Source organism: Typha angustifolia, chromosome 3 (assembly GCF_048772165.1).
Source record: "Typha angustifolia cultivar Huaian chromosome 3, ASM4877216v1, whole genome shotgun sequence".
NCBI lineage: Eukaryota > Viridiplantae > Streptophyta > Magnoliopsida > Poales > Typhaceae > Typha > Typha angustifolia.
In genome coordinates this window covers 6490773-6509130 of record NC_133241.1, presented here as the reverse complement: position 1 = coordinate 6509130, position 18358 = coordinate 6490773, and the positions used below count along the sequence as shown (strand labels likewise).

Sequence of the window (18358 nt, the reverse complement as noted above, 5' to 3'; positions counted from 1 at the left end):
AGTTTTAGGAATAATTTTTTATATAAATTACTATAAACCACCAGATCTCATATTTAAATTTTAAAATAAATTAGATACCTAAATATAATTAGGGCTATAATTAAAATAGTCAAAAACTCAGCACAAACAAAGATAATAAATAATATTGCTATCCCACTGACTATTCCACTGTATCTTTGATCACTAAGATTTCCTAACTAATATGTGTTTAATTAGTTAGGGTCCCACCCTCATATCTTATATATATATATATATATATATATATATAGTGGTAAAAATGTAATTTAAGGAGGAGGTACTTAGGCAGGTGTTGTTCGTAATTTTATCGAGAGCAAATCTTAACCGCTAACAACATTTTGGGGACATTCTAAAATTCACGTAGTATTATTATTCCATCAAACGTCGATGATATATATCTTCTTATACCTAATAAATAACTTTCGAGCTTGAAATCTAAATTCAAATAAATACTCGAAACGGGGAAAGAATTCAACGATTCGACGAGGGGAAGAAGGAGGAGAACGACCTCCTCGTTTGCATAATTTCATTACCGAGAGAGAGAGAGAGAGAGAGAGAGAGAGAGAGAGAGAGTGAAGGAGGAGGAGGAGGAGAAGGAGAAGGAGAAGGGCTTCTCTGGTATCGTGGCGGGAAGAACGCACGAATTGGCGCGAGCCGCCGGCAAATCCGGGGAGCCCGAGATTTGGGTTTCCGCTTCTCCGATGGGCGCGAACGCGAACTCGTCGGGGAACCAGGGTGGGACCCACATGGGTCCCCCTTCCGTACAGAGAGGCGGCGGCGGCGGGAACCCTAGCAACAGCGGTGATGCGGGGGCGGGGGGGAATCCGGGTCCCGAGCAAGCGCTGAGGCACAACCCCGGTCTGTCGATCGAGTGGTCGGCGGAGGAGCAGGCGATTCTGGAAGAAGGGCTTAGCAAGTAAGTACGTTCAAGATTTGGTTAAATATCTTATCTCTTCTCTCTGTTTTACTTTTGTTGAAATTTTCGAGCGTTACGTCTTAATTATTGGTTGCTTGGATTGGGTACGGAAAATATGTCTAAGATTTAGAATTTTTGGTGGTTTGCAGTGTCTTGTTACATTCTCTGCTATGCTTTTCTTGGAGTTTCAAATTTTACCTTTTGATATAAAGAAGCTGATTTATTGGCTTCTTGGATTGGGCATGGGAAATTCTTGTCCTGTTAAATGATATGTTTGGTGTAGGGAATTTGAAATTTGATTGACTTCTGGGGGGATAAGATAAAATTGTATATAGTTTAGTTTTTGTTTGGATTAAGTCGAAAAGTAATAGGAGTATAGGTATTTCCAGATATCTCATTCGTATCTCTATAGCGATGTTATAGAAAGGAAGCTTAGTTTTGAGAGTCAAGATATATCTCAATTTTTAGTCTTAATTGTAGCTCATGCTGTGTAATTTGACATATAACATCCTAAAAGTGATTTTTCTTTAAACTTTTATAGCCATAAAACCATTGTTAGAATTTCACATATAACCAAGATAAGTTCTGAATTACACTGTCTAATCTTTGCATGGAAACCTGTGTTATAGATAGTAGTTGCTGAGTAGTTTCTTGCCTTCTGTTAAGAACAAATGTGTGGTGAAGTCTTGGTAATTTCACGACTAGACTTTCCCATGATCATAGAAAGAACTGGCATGACCTGGTTGTCCCATTGTAAGTGGCAGTGGAAGGAACACTAATGACCTGAATTGGAGACTTTTTCCTCCTTTTTCTAATTCTTTTGGTAATGAATATTTATTTATCTATCTTTCTGTTTGACTATTTGTTTCATGTGTCCTTTTTCAATTGGAGAAGAAAGAAGTGCTGATTTTATTACGTGAACTTGTAGGTACTCGTCTGAACCAACTCTTGCTCGCTATGCTAAAATTGCCATGCAGTTACAGGATAAAACAGTACGAGATGTAGCCCTAAGGTGCAGGTGGATGACTGTAAGTCTAACAGCTAGTAGTATGCATCCTTAACTTTGCAGCTATGCCAGTATTTTTTTTTTGTGGACATTCTTACAAATCAAGCAATTCCGTAGTTGGTAATTCACCTTTACATTTGTGGAACTATATTATTCAGTTGGTACAGTTGTGAAGGAAATCTACTTACTAAATTCTACGGCTTAAATCTTTATTTCTTCTTACATTTTTTTGTACTTTTCAAAAAAGATTGAGAATATTAGGGAGTTGTAGGGAGAGAGTCAGTGGAAGAACCCAATGAAATGTGTGATGAGAATCTTTCTATGCACTAGCATTGGTACACCTGATTTCATATTCTAGCATTAGATTATTCAAGTAAACTTTGTGTCTATTGTTGTACTTGAATAGAATTATATGATGCTATAACTAAAGGATAATATAGAATTGCAGATGATTGTCTTTAAGAAGTTTAAGGACACAGTTGGAGAAAGTGATATCTAAGTTTTCTAAACATATAATTTGGAAGGTAACCTTGTACTCTTTTATAACTATGATTCTTCCATCTTGTGTAAATCATGGATGGCCGTGCCGGTGGCATACCGACACGTGCATGAGAGGTACCTCACGGCACCCCTCCTAATAGCTTCGCTGCTCATCGTCGACCTATTCATCGCTGCTCGCCGTCATAGTAGCTTTGTCGAATGCCTTAGCCTGAGAGAGAGAGAGGGGCGGGGGGTTTAAAAACTTAAGTTTCGAATCCAGATCCACAACTTAAGTTTTTAAACCCCCCTCCCCCCCCCCCCCCCCCCCCCTTCTCTCTCTCTCTGGCTAGGGCATCCAACGAAGCGACGGTTGATGATGAGTAGCAGGCGGCGAGGAGCAATGGCGACGGCGATTGCAAAGGTGAAGGTATCCCTTACTTTTTTCTCTCCTTCTCTTACAGCACGGTCGACCGTGCCGTGTCGACCGGCGGTCGGCATAGTCCATTCCTGTGGCACGGCTATTGTTGGTGTAAATAAGAATCAATAGTATTTAAAAAAAAAAACATTTGTATAATTTGCTAAGCTGTAAACCTTCTTGAATGTGCTTTCTGTTGCATATCACTTGTTTATTAAGGCAACAACATCTGGGGTTGGCTTTTGTTTTTTCTCTTCCATTCAGTTCTATTTGTTTAAAATTCTTCCTTAAATTAAGTGCTATCATGTCTTGTTTATTGCTGCTCCCACTAAGTCATGATGTTATCTTCCAGCCCTCTTAATGCATCTTTTCTTTAATAGAACACTCTTCCATACTTGTGTATTATTGGATATCCTTGAAAATTTTACACCACTTTGATTGATTGTCACCTAGCTTCTCCTTTATAGGAGCTATCCTTAGCTTTTGTTTAAAATAATTTTTATTCTATCTTTTCTAATAGTCCCTTTACTTGATTTTGTTGGCCTAATTTATATGATCTACCCTTCAATTATAAATAATTTCACTCATTAACCCTATTTGGACATAAGTCACCTAGTAAAACCACTGTTAGCATTTGATTGGGCCCTTTCTGTGTCTTTCCTTTTTGTGGATTGGATAGCTCGTCTACCTACGTTGTGTTGAAGTAAAAAGTTGGTTACTTATTCTTCTTGACTATGTTAAGCTAGTTTAGCTATTATAATTATTAGCTTTCATTTAAGTCCAATAAAACCTATGGCACAATAACCACCTCCACCACCAAGGCTTTTCGTCCCAACAAACTGGGATCAGTATCAGAGGTTTGTCATTTGAATATTTCCCTATATGCAGCAGGGAAAATGTAACCTTTAAGTTGTGTCAGAAGTAAGACTATAGAATGTAGACTATTTGTTAAAATAAGTGCTGATGACAATTTTCTTTTTCCTGCAGAAAAAGGAGAATGGCAAGAGAAGGAAAGAAGATCATAACTTGGTGAAGAAAAGCAAAGATAAGAAGGTAGTCCTTTTTCTAATGTCCAAATCATCTACTACCTAGTGGGCAGTTCAAGCTTGTGGCTTCTTGAATTTGTGCTCTTCTAATTGTCGTCAATGACTTGTGATTTGGTGATGTGACAGATTGCTAGAATCACATACAATACTTCCTCAATGACATTTCTTAACAGTAAACATTACTTTGAGAGTGTCTTAAATCTTAAGTAGCCTTTATCCTAGCTTTAATTGCAACAGGGAAAGGTGGCATTACTATTTAATAATAAAGAAACAAAAAGAGGAAGGTGATTTTTTTAGAAATAATTTTTGGTGACTTCAGTCATTAAAATTTTATCAGGTAGTTACTTGTTATGTATTAACTGTTAATCTAAAACAGTAGGGCTTGTTTTTTAAAACTTGTCCCTTTCTTTGAAGTCCTAAAACATGTAATTCATGGATAATAATACATAGAACCTAGGTATTCATAATGCTTTTGGTGTTTTGTGAATACACTTTGGGAGTTTTGATAATTTCTCTTACATAAATAATATAGAGGCTTGTGCACGAATTTGTTCACTTGCAATTTTGTTTATGAACATGGTATAAGTTTATTTTCAATGTAACGATATTAGCCTTGACCCTAGATTGGGTTGAGGGAGAAGTGAAAAGGAGAAGAGAAGAGTTTGAAGAAAAATGTTTTTGTATTTGCTTGGTGATGAAAGAGGGAGCAAAACCCTATTTATACAAGGTCACCATAAAATGAGATAAATAAATAATATATATATTGAATAACTCTAATACTCTTCCTCAAACTCAAGGTGGATCATACACCGAGAGTTCGATAACTAAATGCTTAAAGTGCTGAGGCGATAAAGTGAAATGATGCCAGCTTGGTACTCTTGATGAGTGTAGTGCATATCAACTTCATTGTGCTTCATTCTCTCATAAAAAAAATAGGATTTCTAGCAAGTTTTTTAGCACTATCATTGTTGACATGAAAAATGGTAGGGATGGGTAAGGGAACACTCATATCATTGAGGAGACGACGAAGCCAAACAATCTCTTTCGTCATCACACACAAAGCATGATACTCTAACTCAGTACTGGAGAGGGACACCGCATTCTGCTTCTTACTATTTTAAGAAATTAAAGAATCTCCTAAAAAAATGCAGTAGCTAGTGGTAGATTTTTTATTAGACTTGTCACCACCATAATTTGCATTGGAAAAAGCTCGCAGAGCTAAGATGAAAGTCAATAGCATGAAAAAAGAGTGAGTGATGGTGTCACGAAGGTATCGAATAATGTGTATAAGAGCGGCAGAGTGCGCAGATCGAGAAGCCTGTATAAATTGAGTAAAAAGACCAACTATATGAGAAATATCAAGCCGGGTAATAGTCAAGTAGACTAGTGCCCCCACCAGCTGATGATATCTAGTCAGGTCTAGAAGAAGCTGACCATCATCGAGCTGAAGCTTCACATAAAACTTAATTAGGGTAGCAGCAGGATGAGTATCAGTGATGGTGGCACAACTAAGAATGTCTGTATGCGGTGTTGCCGTAGAATGAAGAAGATGGTGGAGACTAGTGGTTGTGCTGCTGTTGAAAACAGTGGTAGTTGCTACTGTGGTGGCAGCGGCTGCGGAGGTTGCTGCTACACTTACGAGAAACTCTTACCAAGGAAGAGGAAGAAGACAGGATGCTTTGACTTTGACTGAGCTCGAGGAGGCCAAAAAGCACTCTATGCTACTGTTGAAAACAATGACAGTTGCAAATGTTATGATTGACTACTGCCATTGCTGTGTCTGCAGTGGCAGTGGAGGTTGCAGTAGTGGATGCTATAGCAGCAGGCGAGCTCGAGGAGTGAGAGCAGTTCTCGAGCTTGATAATGGTGAAAGAATAAAAAAACAATCGAAGAGGGAGATAGAGAGAGAGACTATTGGAGAATGAGAAATCCTACTTAAAATATCTCTAGGGATCGAGATTGCTCTGATACCATGTAACTATATTAGCCTTGACCCTAGATTGGTTGAGGGAGAAGAGAGGAGAAGATAAGAGATTGGAGAAAAAAGTTTTTGTATTTGCTTGGTGATGAAAGAGGGAGCAAAACTCTATTTATACAAGGTCACAATAAAATAAGATAAATAAATAGTATATATCTATAACTCTAATATTCAGCATCAAAGAAGTTGTTGTATTTCATCAGCGTTCATTGTACTCTACCAGCTCGCTATGTATGACTTGCACAACCTGCACAATGTCATATGAATATAAGTCTGTGGTTCATGTAGACAATAGCTCCACTATGGAGATGTGGTAGACTGATTATAACCTTTTACAGAATTGATCATCTAAGTCATAATTCATAGCACGCTCAGGCTTCAAGTATCCCTGAATAGGTGAGGATGCCAAGGAACTCAAATCCGGATAAGTTGGACATCAAACCCTATTGTAACACCGAAGTCCCTTTCTCAGGATTCCATGTCAGCAGTTGGTACACTGGAAGACGAAGATTGGTCAAAACCTCTACTGTTGCAATGAGTGACTTTCTATATGGCCTTGCCTATACTTCTCTTTTGTAGATTTAGTTTCTCAAAGTCTCTGCCATCACTAGTTGATTAACCTACTGAAATGTTCCTCATTGAACTTTCATGCTCTCCACATTTTCATCTCTTAACATTTGATATCTCAAATACATATGCCTCCCTTTGTATTGGAATCTTAATTTTTAGCTAGACATTGCTATAGTTATTTTATTTCTGATTAGCTTTGCAGCTAATGCTTGAAAAACGTTTTGAGTTCGAGTCTGGAAAAGGATGTGGAATTTTCACAAATATATGTGCTTCTCTTTCGAAAGTTATGTTGTTTGGACTTAAAAGAAATTTTCTATATTTGCAGGAAAGAGTTGGAGATCCTTCAGCTAAACCTTCAGCTCACATAGCAGGACGGCCTAATGTTCCACCATATCCCCTGCAAATGCTTCCTATGGATGATGATGATATCTCCTATGAAGGTTGGTTATGTTTTTTTGCCTAAACCTTGTCGAGTGCTTCTGCTAGTAGTTGCTGCAGGCTCTTCTTATCTATGAGCTACAGCGTCTTCTATATCTTTGCATGAGACAACTGCAAATCTTTGACATTGGTGTGCTTCTATAGTTTCTCTCGACTGGCCAGAACTTTCAGGAGCACCTCGACGGCTCAACCTTTTCTTCCAACATGAAATCTCTTCTTTTACCATTGTGCAAACTGCAAAGCATAAAAAAAATATGGATTCTGGTGTAAAGAAAAAGTTTGCTTTGCGGAATTATTCTTCAGAAGATGTGTAAAAGTAGGCCATCTTTCTTATGTTCAGTTGTTGTCAATGGATGTTAAGATTCAACATAAATAGAAGATGCTATATAGGAACCAATGCATTTGTTACAAGGAAATTCATTATCTCCTAGTTTTACCTTATAATTCTCATCTCCTTTTGATTGAAAGTTTATAGCATTGAGGATGTCACTGTTATGATGTAAAGACTTCTTACAGATGGATACCTTTTGCTTCTGAAAAATAAATTGGAAAGTTTAATTTCCACTTGATATAATATCTGGAAAAGATGAGCAAGTTACATGATATATCCTGTGTTCTTCCTTTGGCCCCGACCCAGTGATGAGATCTGGATCACATAGAACCATTCTTACCTGGATTGTAAGACCAGGATTGTGAATCACAAGTTTTGATAACATTCTCTTACAAGGTGATTTCCATTATTCATTGATATCACATGTGGAAAGCTTATTTTTATTTGTTTCATTCGTTTTGCAGCAATAGGAGGTCCAACAGGACAGCTCCTTCACCATAATGTGCAGATCTTAAGCCAAGTTTATACTAATCTGACAAACATGCAGGTATGCATCTATTGGCAGTATTGACCTTCCATTACGATGTGATATGAATTTTGACCTCAATTTGATAACTATTAAGCTAGTGATAGAAAAACCTGCCAAGTAAGCTTATGGCCTTTTGGCCTGTCTTTTCTGAAATCATGGTATTGAAATTGATGCTCTTGCGAGTTAGATTTGTTCCTGTTCTTCATTCTCGAAGACTGGAATACTATGGGCATGGCGAAGAATTAAAAGCTAGAACATAAAAAAATCCAGAAGAATCCAGTTTCCTGAAATGTGGAATTAAGATACGGAAAGTCATTTCATTAGTAATTCTGTGAATTTTTTTTCATGTAGAAAAGAGCATGTAAGAGCTGACAAAAATAAAAGTATGTGAGAAATCTTCACAGCAACAATAATCGATGCTACAACATTACAAATAGTTTGCTAAAGCTTATTTAGATTATCGACGAACAATATATTTAATGAATAATTATGTAATTCTGCACTGAGGCAACCCACTGAAGAAAACATTGTTCACCAGATGAAGTTGTGAACAACTTGAAAATTGCTGAAGGATTGCGAGAATGCTGAGAAGAGGAGCATATGTTTTACTAAATAATTGAATGCCATCATCACAAAAACTGTCATGTAATCTGTGTTTGGTTTCACCATTGTTTATATTCTTACAATATCTGTTTTCGCTTGCAGATACAGGAAAATATCCCTTTACTTTGTCAGTCACGGGATAATATTCTTGCGATTTTGAAAGAGTATGTCTTCAAATGCTTATCCTTTTCTCATAGTAAAATTTGCAAAAGACCTCTCCATGCTAACATATAAACATGTCACTGAAAGCATGCAGTTGAATGAAATATGGACAATAGTGTGCCTGAAATATTATTTCCTAGAGACCAAGGCATCTTACTATTTGAGAAGATTGCATGATAAGAAGGGATGTCATTAAGATTGGTTTTAGGAATAATCTTCCAAGTTAACTCTTTTTATTACCCACTTAGGTTCATATTGAACATCTGTCTCACAACTTCCAAACTATATCTTAATATTAAACCTTGAGTTGGAGAAGAAAATCTTGGGTATGACCAGCCTTCACCTACTTGGGTGGTCCCACTTTGGCGATCAAGTATTTTATTTGTCATATTTGATTCACAAAGGTTAGTCTTTACCTTATTAGGTCCTTTTTCCATTGGAAGGTTGAGATTGTTCAATGTTCACTGAAGAAAGAAATTGCAAAGGTGATGAGCCTATTAGAGTATCTAACTTGGCATGGCCCTTTTTGTTCCCTCTAGGACACTAGTATTTTGAATCATTGGAGGTTTTCTCATTATAATATTATCTTTATGTTTAAATGATCAAGATGGTGAGCAAAGTTTCATTCTTCAAATGATCAATACCCTGTGTTTCTGATGATGCCTAATTGTTGGAGTTGATATCATCATCATCAGGAAGACCTCCTATCCTCTTATCTTATTTCTTCTTCCATCTCAAGTACTTACTATTTATCTTTAGGCCTTCGACATTTTGTTATTATGTGTATGTCATGAAAATTAGTGATACTTATCTAATTATCTAGTAGTCAAAACTCGTAAGTTGCAAATGTTGGGTATTCAGTGAACTTAGGGAAAACAAAATTAAACTATTGTATCATGTTAGTTTATTGCCCTCTCCTAGTCTTAATCTCTTGCCACAATTGGATATAGTGTTTCTTCTGATGCACACATGCCATTTGTTTTACTTGAAACAATATTATACTTTACTGGGTTATTAAATAATCTGGATTACTCGCCTGGACACATGGACAAAGAGATTCCTGGGCTTTGTGTAGAAGTCAAATAAAGTAGAGAAGATTTTTGCTTAATTTTCATCTTGAACCTAGTTCAAAACACCCTAATAATGAGTGCAACTGCATTGCAGGATGAGTGATGGTCCTGAAATAATGAAGCAGATGCCACCACTTCCAACGAAGATAAACGAAGAGCTTGCCAACTCTATACTTCCCAGGACTGTGGTTGCTATGCAAACATGATGTCTCATGGGTGGATCACCTCTGCTCTTCAGTCCCTATGTCAAAAGAAAAGTGCAAATAAGGACACAACAGCCCTATCTGACCCCTCCTCTTGCAAGTAAAATTATCAAGCTGCGTCGGAGTCAAATATTAATTCATTTTGTATTCCTCTTCTTTTCCTTTCTTGATGTCCAGCTGATTCTAATGATGTCTTTTATAAAAGCCTGTGCAATTAGGTCTTTAGCAGCCATTCTTGTAGAATTATACAGTCAATACTATTTGTAAGAAATAGTTGTTAGACTTGTAGAAAGGAAATAAGTTATTTGTTCACTTACTATGTGTGGTGGCTTACAATGTTTACAGACTCTTCCAAGCTATTCTGATCACATATACTTTCCTGTCCTTATTGGGAAGAGATTGTGAAAATAATAATAAAAAAATCTGGGCATTTTTTTTTTCCTTTTGCAAGAGTGGGTCAGCTTCTTTTCAATCGCCCAGTTTCTTGAATTTCTTAATGAAATACATAATTAATGAGATAGAAATCTCTTGTTTTTACTACTTTCAGTTTGACCCATGCTTTTTTTCTTCAGATAGTACTAAAAAACACCATAATCATACTTATATTTGTCGTTTGATCTTCAATCAACACCCTAAGTAGGGTTTTCTCTGTGACTAAATTTAAGTCTGCTTCTATAAGCAAAGGAAACGTTTCCTCCTGTAGTTTTTGGCTCAATAGTAAGTCGTAACAATTAGTTTTTCCATCCAAAAATCAATATGGCTCAATATAGCCAATTTTTTCAATCATAACCAAGTTGCTAAATGTCTACGAATCCTTTATTTTTAAATAAATTATAACTTACCATATAAAAATCATAAAATCAAAAATATCGAAAGATAACACATAAATCATAATATTCAATATTTTCCTATGCAAAAATTAAAAAGAAAATATACTAAGACTTAATTATCTCGGTTACAAAAAGACCCATTAAGATCTGAGGCAAATATCCGAAGATAGATAACCCCTATCCTAGGTGCACTCGAAGTCGAAAAAATCTCCCATAATTAGCCAATCAATTAGAAGTTAATTAGCCTCCCTAGAGATATGAGAGACCTTAAAAGAGAAGTAATCTTCAAGAAGTAACAATATGTTAGCTATAATAGCCTCAAAGACTTTTCACAAAAAATAAAAATAATAATACCCTTGATATTAGAATGTTCTGAAACAACTCAGGTACCATATTGACATGATTGGCCCAAGCAATATCCTCAAAAGTAGGCCAATGGCTAATGGGCATTCAAGAGATCCTGATATGAACCCAAAGGTTAGATGATGAGCTATTCTGAATAAACCTTCAAACAAGGTGGCCGAATAGCTAACATAGAATCAAAGACCAACCCTCCATCTCTAACAGTTGATACCAGAGAGGTCCAAGGCTGCTTAATCTGGTTCAAAATAGGGGGAAAAAATAATTCTTATCCACAAGGGTAGATAAACACTACTTAGGATCAGAGATAAACAAACCCCTTTCTTTCTTAAGCTTTTAGGCTAGATTTTTTCCCACAAAAATTTGCAGGATGAGCTTAGCAACTCGATCAATAATCGCGCTGAGGCGTCCAAAAGAAGAGGAGGTGAATAGACATAGAGTTAGAAAAACTTAATTAATGAGAGTAACCCCGCTCGCTTGGAATAGGAGGACAAGTTTACGACCCACTAATTTACCCTTTGTTCATTTGTAGAATAGTTATAACTTTATTTTAGTGTAGTAACTAAATAATAACTTAGTTTCTTCTATTTTACTAATTTATTATTTTCTCTTCTCTTATCGATATAACTTTTAAAAATTAATGTAATAATTTTCCAAGATTACTATTTTATTTATAGATTAGATAACATATGTTATTAGGTTTAAAATATTATCGATTCTCAATACAAATTCACTTTTATACTAACTTTAAAATTAACTTTCCATCAAATTCACTAAATTATCACCGATTCTGCGCTACTTTAATACTAACTTTATATTACATCAAATATAATAATAGTTTTTTATATTAGTCAACTAAATAATATAATAATTTATACTTATATTAACTTTAAATTCATCTTATTCCAAGCGAACCGGCCGTGCTCTTTACTTTAGCCTAAAAAAAGAAATCAAATCCTAAGTCTTTTTTAGGAAGAATCATATATATATATATATATACGACCACCTTCCTTTGGGTCTTTGACTCTTTGGTCTTGGTCACACATCAAAGCGTGGTCAAATTTTGATGTCCCATTTTCCGGTGGAGCCCGAGATCCCTCTCCTTTCTGTTGTTAGTCCAAATAACTTTCCCAGGATTCTCTGCAGCCAAGACTGCACAAATTTCCTGCAGACAGGCCACGCAATCCAAACTCTAATTATTTTGTTATTTTTGGTTATCAAACCATATATCCTTTTCTGCAAAGTTAGCAAAATAATCCTAAAAAGTCGCAGAATAAATTGTTAAACACCCAAGTGTAGGAAATAAATCCTTGCAACCTCAGCTGCAGAAGATCTCCCTTCTCCCCGACGAGAAAGGATACCTCGGTGACCAAGCTGTTTAAATATCATTCTTGCATGCAATGGACCGCCGCATTGCCGCATTTTGGAGCCGTCTCTTTTTTCCTTTGGACTAAAATAATAAATATTCAACAACTAAGATAAAGTCTTTCTCTTTCTTTTTGAGAAATTAATAACAAGATTAAAGTTTATAAGCCGAAAGCAAAGAAGAGTTGTTGAGCTTTTCCTCCTCCCTTTATATTAGTTTCAAGGTTTCACACGTTAGGAAGACTGGAAAAGGAGTTGTTACACGAACTCCAATTATTTCCTTTCTTTGATCCACTTTTTGTTCTTTAATTTCCCCCCCCCCCCCTAAAGTTGTTTCTTAGCTCGGGGGGTTTTGTGGTGTGGAAAAGATGCATTTCCCCGCTCCACAAGGTAAGTATACATTGGTTGTATTATATATATATATATAAGTCCAACTATATATAATATATGTATCCAGAGAGAGCTTGCTTCTTGAAGAATTTCTGGCTTCTAGAGAGGTTTTAAGTTGATGAAAGTGGAATTCTAGGACATGGGTCTTGCTTGCTGGGAGGAGATGGCGTCCAATTGAGTGCAAGTTTTAAAGAGGAAGAGCAAAGGGAGAGGATCTTGTTTGTTTTAAGCCTTAGTGGTAAGAGAGCTTTCAATTCTTTAATTTTTTTCCTTTTGTTTTTAGTGTTACTTTCCTTTTTTTTTTTCCTTTTCAAAATTTGAAGAAAGTTAGTTGATTGATTGTGACAGTCTCCATAGATTAGAATCATTAGATTGATTGTGGTTTCCAAATTCTAGACCTTTATTTCCTTAGTTGTATTTCTTTAGGATTCCAAGTTGAACTAGCATTGCTTTATTTTCTTATATGAGATTTGGAGGCTAGGGTTTATAAGCACATGTTTTTCTATCAGATAAGATGATGAAAAAGTCTTTGTGCAGCATCTTCTTCCCCGAAGCGTTGCGTGGTGGATGATTCCAAGGGAACTAGTCTATTGTAATTCTAGACTAGCAAGTTTGTGATTTAGAGTTAGTAAATTATAAACATCCCATGTTTGCAATATAGGTGGATCATATAAATCTTGTTGGCCTAATAAATACTTCCAAGAACTTCTGAGATTACTAAGGCATTTAATGTGATAGAATCTAGAGAATACCAATTTGGTGATGGTTTCATAAATGAAGCAAAAATGAAGAGAAGAAACCAAATGGTTGTCAATACTCTCTCTCTCTCTCTAATGCAATTGAAGAGTTTATTTTTGTGAACAGGTTGTTGAGATGGGACCAAGAAATCTGAATCAATTAGTAGTGCTTCTCTGTTGCTTTCTAGCAATCTTTGGATGTCTTCATGGAGGAGTCTTTGCTCATACCACATTGGACATTATGGCATTTTCTCATGTCAGAGGAGGTGAGAGTTCTTCTCTGATATTTAAATGTTGCTTTGTTGGTTATGAACTGTAATCAAATTTTATAATTTTATTTTAAATTCATTCTTAAGGTTACAATTTCCAATAATTTTGCATTTTGTATATTAAATTACTTAGGGCAGTCTGATTCCAAATGGAAAACTTGACATCATTCCTCTTTATCATCTCCAAGGTTCTTTCCCCTTCAAATTTATGTATACTATGGGCTAGATTCAATTGTAAAATTACAATCATAGAGATGAACTACACTTTTCTCATGTAGTCTAGTTTGAAGAATTTTATTTAGAAGTTATACAAGAGTAGAATACACAATGTGAAACTAAGTGTTCTATGAGCTTAATTTATCTAATTTAAATCAACTGGAAAATCCAAACACTGCACATTTTGGCAACCAACATCTAGCTTTATGTTGTCCCAAAACAATCAAACATGAACTGCTCCTGTGTAGCATTCTCTTTTGACAATCAGCATACACAGTCTCTCCGATTCAAAGCTTGACTGTAGTTCAGAAAGGCAATACTGAATAAGGATTTCAAGCAACATTTATACAATGAACTGAAGCATTTACAAGTAGCTCTTATTCCTTTTTGTTCTTTTTTTTTTCTGTGTATACTATAGACAGGGTTTTGTTGGAAGTGGAAAATAATATGGACTCAGGAAGTAATTTGTCTGCTGGAGCACAAAGACTTGATCCTTTGGATCACTTCAAGAAATATAGAGGAGGATATAACATTACAAACAAGCATTACTGGAGTGTAAGTATCTCTCTCTCTCTCATAGGGACAAATAGAAGCATTCTTTTTCCTTTTTTTTGTTGTAAAAAAGCAATATTTATACTTAAAATGTTGTGGAATAAGGTATGTTCTTCTCTACACATTATATGCATAAGGGCTCCTCCCTTTAGAAAGAGAACTCCTGATCGATCACCATATATACGTGTCACTCTTCACTTGTAACAGAATAAATATAGATAAATTTTCTCTCCTGGCCTTCATTCCTCTGCATCTGATATTTATTTGACAACCTACTATCTCCTACAACAAGCTCATACAAATTCTTTTTGTGAAGTCTAATTCAGATAGTAACACAATTATATGATTAAAGACAACTTACAGCACTTCTCTTGATCTGAATATTAGAAAAATAGTATATTCCGCATCCTTCAGAAACTAGCTTCCATCCTCATCATCCCCCCCCAAAAAAGTTGTTTTATTTGTCTACCTTTTCGAATTTGCTTTCTGTCATGCAAGTTTCAGAAGTTAAAAATCAAAGTTGCAATACTGAGAAAAAAGAATACCACAAAAGCAAATACTTAATATGGAAGATAAAGAAAACTGATTCTTTGATCATTTCAATTTTTTCAGTCTACAATATTTACAGGCAGATATGGATATATAATTTCAGCACTATGGCTTCTAGGGGGTATTGTTTCTGCTGGAATTTTAATTATTACAAACATTTGCTTCACCAACAAAGAAAGAAGAGAGAACAAGAGAATCTCCTGCACAGGGAGATATGACTTTTGGCCTATTATCTTGGGAGTTTTCTTCACATTCTTAGCCATGTAACTGTTCTTCCTCTTCTTCTTCTTCTGAGTCTAGCTTCTTGATACTTTAATAGGAATCAAAGAGAAAGGCGCTAAATAATCACTCCACTATCTAATGACTAGCAACTTTCTTTACACTGTAGAGTCACATCTGCAATTATACTTGGCAGTAGTTCAAGATTTTATACGAGGGCTGAATCCATTAAAAGGATCATAGTAGAAACTGCAGAAGAGGCATCATGGATAATGTACGATGTAACAGAAGCTGTAACAGCCATGCAAAACATAACAGAGCTTTATGGTGGTCTTGATGGAGCCAACCGTCTCAATTCCACAGTTCAAAGGCTTAGCGAAGAAGCTGCTAACATACAGAGAAAGGCTGAAAAGAACATGCATCTGGTTAATGATGGAATAAAAATATTGTAAGAAATCATTACATCTGAATTGTTCTGTTATTAACTATATCTAATAGCCATTTTTAAATCATGACTTACAGAGAAGTTTTACTGCAGGGAGGTAGTGACGATTGTAGCCATTGGACTAAACCTGTTCGCTGTCCTTGCTTTGCTGCGTGAGTGGATTTTTATCATATTTTTATTTTCACATTATTCAAAGAAATTTTTACTTCTTGCTATTGACTTCTTACTTGCAATTGCAGCGGCAAGGTCTCTAAGGCTACACCGGATGTTTTTCTTGTAAGTAGGATTGGGAATCTTTCTCCTCATTAGCTGAAATTCATCTCCATTTGAATCAAATCAAAACAGATGCTCTAAAAGAATGATTCAATTAGATTTCATGAGTCACTGAATAAGATGAGTAATTTTGTCACGGATTGTTCTACTGAAAACTACTCCCTGTTTCCAGGCTATGCATTGAAACTAAGTGGCTTTTAAATATCGATTAGAATCTAATGAGCGTCTATCTTTAACAGGTTAATAGTTCTTTGCTGGCTACTGACATTCCTCTTCTGGATATACTTTGGGTTGTACTTCTTCCTTGATAAGTAAGTAATGATCCTTGATCCAAGAGATTGTGTGATGTAGAATAAATTTACTAAGATAAATCTGTGCTACTTACCAGGTTTGCCGGCGATACCTGTGCAGCTCTTAACGAATATCAGCTAAATCCGCATAACAGCACCTTAAGCTCAATTCTTCCATGTAGTGAAAAGCTTTCAGATAATATGGTTCTGAGTGATGTTGGAGCAGGGATCCATTATGCCATTGACCAGGTATGAAAGAACACTAGAGAACTTACTAGTAGAAGGCATATCTACCCAAATGATTCTTTTCAATTTGATAAACCCAGGATTGAGGAGGCTTAGTTTTCACTTTTGTCTGTGCTGAATCTATTATATTTTAAAGGCCAAAAGCCGCTGATATGTCTTGAAAAAAAGGTAAGACAAATAAATCAGATACAATTTAGTAGGTTAGTGAGAAATATTTAAGCATTATATCCACATTTTCTTTCTTGTATAATGCTCACAAGTGCTTTCCCGCCGCAGTGTGACCACAGATTTATCCAATAATTTGGACTCTTTTTGGACCTATAGTTGGATGATCCGGGAAACAAAATCATTAAATATGTAAAATCCCTTAAAAGACAAGCTCTGTCAGTATTAGCATTGACTGAAATAAATAGCTTTCATGCACAAAAGCACATTTGTGCATGTATATGATCATTTCAATACTAACATACATATATTTACATGTGTCATAAGTAGGATTTCTTATGACCGGGAATCCAGTAATTCAAAGCATTTATATTTTGCCCTATACAGGTGAATGCAAACATATCGACAGTAAAATCCTCCTATATTTCAGAACTGGAATATGTGTGCAATCCTTTTTCTGGACCACCTGATTACCTTTACCAACCAGACAATTGTTCTTCCAACACAATGAAGATAGGTGATATTCCACAGGTAATAACAGATTAATCTATATCATCATTGGATGCTAGTATTGATGCCTAATGCGATGATAATTTTCTGAAGATTTTGAAGAAGTACACCTGCTCAGGTGGTGAAAACTGTACACAAGGAGAGTTCATATCAGCTGATGACTACAATAAGGTTCTAATCTATACAAGCTCAATTCAGAATATACTCGATGTTTTCCCAGGAATGGAGAGATTGGTGGGTTGCCATTTGGTGGAGGATGCATTCTCCGATATCCTTCTGAATCAGTGCAAACCATTAAAGAAGTATGTGCACATAATTTGGGCAGCACTGGCAGTTTTATCAACAATAATGATGGTAATTATACTAATCTCAATGGTAGGAGCCATTCATGATGATAGATATCATGCCAATGATGGCTCTGTAAAGCCTCATCCTTCATCATCAGATGCATCAGGAGTTCACACAGCTGAAATGGTTTCCGCATAAATGAATTTAACATGGTGATTGTTTAGAAGAACAGAAAAGAGTTTGACTTCTTCTTTTTTTTCCCCTTATTTTTCTTGTGGCATAGAAATATATTTGGCAGCTATGGGATGAGACTAGGATCCAAAAGAGATCGTCCACCCTTAGCATTCTTTTTTTATCTTCTTTTGCAATGGATCAAAGAGTCCACAATGCATGTAATCGCATACCATGCAAGTTTTTCTTTTTTTATACTAAACAATGGAAAAGTTATTGAGACAAGGAATAAATGACTGCAGTTCATCTCTTTCCATAACTTCTCTCTCTTTTTTCTTCAAAGAAACAGTAACTCATCACATAAACCATCCATGAGCAATTTTCCTAACAATATGAGTCAAAATTTCTCAAAGTAATGAAATATATTGGTATTATTCTTGCTTCAGTTGTTATTCTTCATTAGGTGTTTAGATCTCATTTATGTTCATTTATACACATGCAGTGTACAGAGGAGTGTGTTAAAAATATAATGACACTGTTGATCCATTACCTAATAACTTATCTTTTAGATCAACTAATAATCTAACATTCATATTGTTCTGTTCTCTCTCTCTTCTGAATTATAGATAAACTGCTATTCTTCCAATTTCCACAAGAAATCTTCTTAAATATTTATCTATATTAATTTCTAATAAGAGTGTATAAGTGATGCTGAGAC

At 35.6% G+C, this 18358-nt stretch overlaps 2 protein-coding genes across 9 annotated transcripts; both read left to right on the top strand.

Annotated features, from left to right (window-relative positions):
• The first annotated feature begins 438 nt into the window (after nucleotides 1-438).
• LOC140758361 (uncharacterized) lies at nucleotides 439-10084 on the top strand. 2 transcript variants are annotated; one of them, XR_012104096.1, is made up of 7 exons: nucleotides 439-934; nucleotides 1863-1962; nucleotides 3823-3888; nucleotides 6755-6869; nucleotides 7012-7183; nucleotides 7663-7745; nucleotides 8433-8451. XR_012104096.1 is itself a non-coding variant. In XM_073094491.1 (7 exons), exons 1-7 carry the CDS (start codon nucleotides 720-722, stop codon nucleotides 9766-9768), a joined length of 753 nt encoding a protein of 250 aa, XP_072950592.1. In that variant the 5' UTR covers nucleotides 449-719; the 3' UTR covers nucleotides 9769-10084. The 2 variants fall into 2 exon arrangements, 1 of the variants encoding a protein (XP_072950592.1); XM_073094491.1 differs by lacking the exon at nucleotides 7012-7183 and adding an exon at nucleotides 9657-10084 and having other exon boundaries at nucleotides 449-934; nucleotides 8433-8494.
• A 2577-nt stretch (nucleotides 10085-12661) lies between these two features.
• Nucleotides 12662-17951, top strand: LOC140758059 (uncharacterized). 7 transcript variants are annotated; one of them, XM_073094065.1, is made up of 12 exons: nucleotides 12662-12710; nucleotides 12847-12948; nucleotides 13575-13713; nucleotides 14351-14487; nucleotides 15097-15296; nucleotides 15422-15700; nucleotides 15791-15849; nucleotides 15937-15973; nucleotides 16210-16281; nucleotides 16359-16509; nucleotides 17059-17202; nucleotides 17275-17951. In XM_073094065.1, exons 3-12 carry the CDS (start codon nucleotides 13584-13586, stop codon nucleotides 17665-17667), a joined length of 1602 nt encoding a protein of 533 aa, XP_072950166.1. In that variant the 5' UTR covers nucleotides 12662-12710; nucleotides 12847-12948; nucleotides 13575-13583; the 3' UTR covers nucleotides 17668-17951. The 7 variants fall into 7 exon arrangements, with proteins under 7 accessions (XP_072950166.1, XP_072950170.1, XP_072950165.1 ...); XM_073094069.1 differs by having other exon boundaries at nucleotides 12687-12710; nucleotides 12778-12948; nucleotides 15449-15700; XM_073094064.1 differs by having other exon boundaries at nucleotides 12689-12710; nucleotides 12778-12948.
• The last annotated feature ends 407 nt before the right edge of the window (nucleotides 17952-18358 follow it).

Coding starts and splice junctions, on each gene's coding strand:
- LOC140758361 (XM_073094491.1), top strand. CDS start 720: ATGGGCGCGAACGCGAACTCGTCGGGGAACCAGGGTGGGACCCACATG. Junction 1,963..3,822: donor TAAGGTGCAGGTGGATGACT/GTAAGTCTAACA, acceptor TTTTTCCTGCAG/AAAAAGGAGAATGGCAAGAG. Junction 8,495..9,656: donor ATTCTTGCGATTTTGAAAGA/GTATGTCTTCAA, acceptor ACTGCATTGCAG/GATGAGTGATGGTCCTGAAA.
- LOC140758059 (XM_073094065.1), top strand. CDS start 13,584: ATGGGACCAAGAAATCTGAATCAATTAGTAGTGCTTCTCTGTTGCTTT. Junction 14,488..15,096: donor CAAACAAGCATTACTGGAGT/GTAAGTATCTCT, acceptor CAATTTTTTCAG/TCTACAATATTTACAGGCAG. Junction 15,297..15,421: donor TTCTTCACATTCTTAGCCAT/GTAACTGTTCTT, acceptor TTTACACTGTAG/AGTCACATCTGCAATTATAC.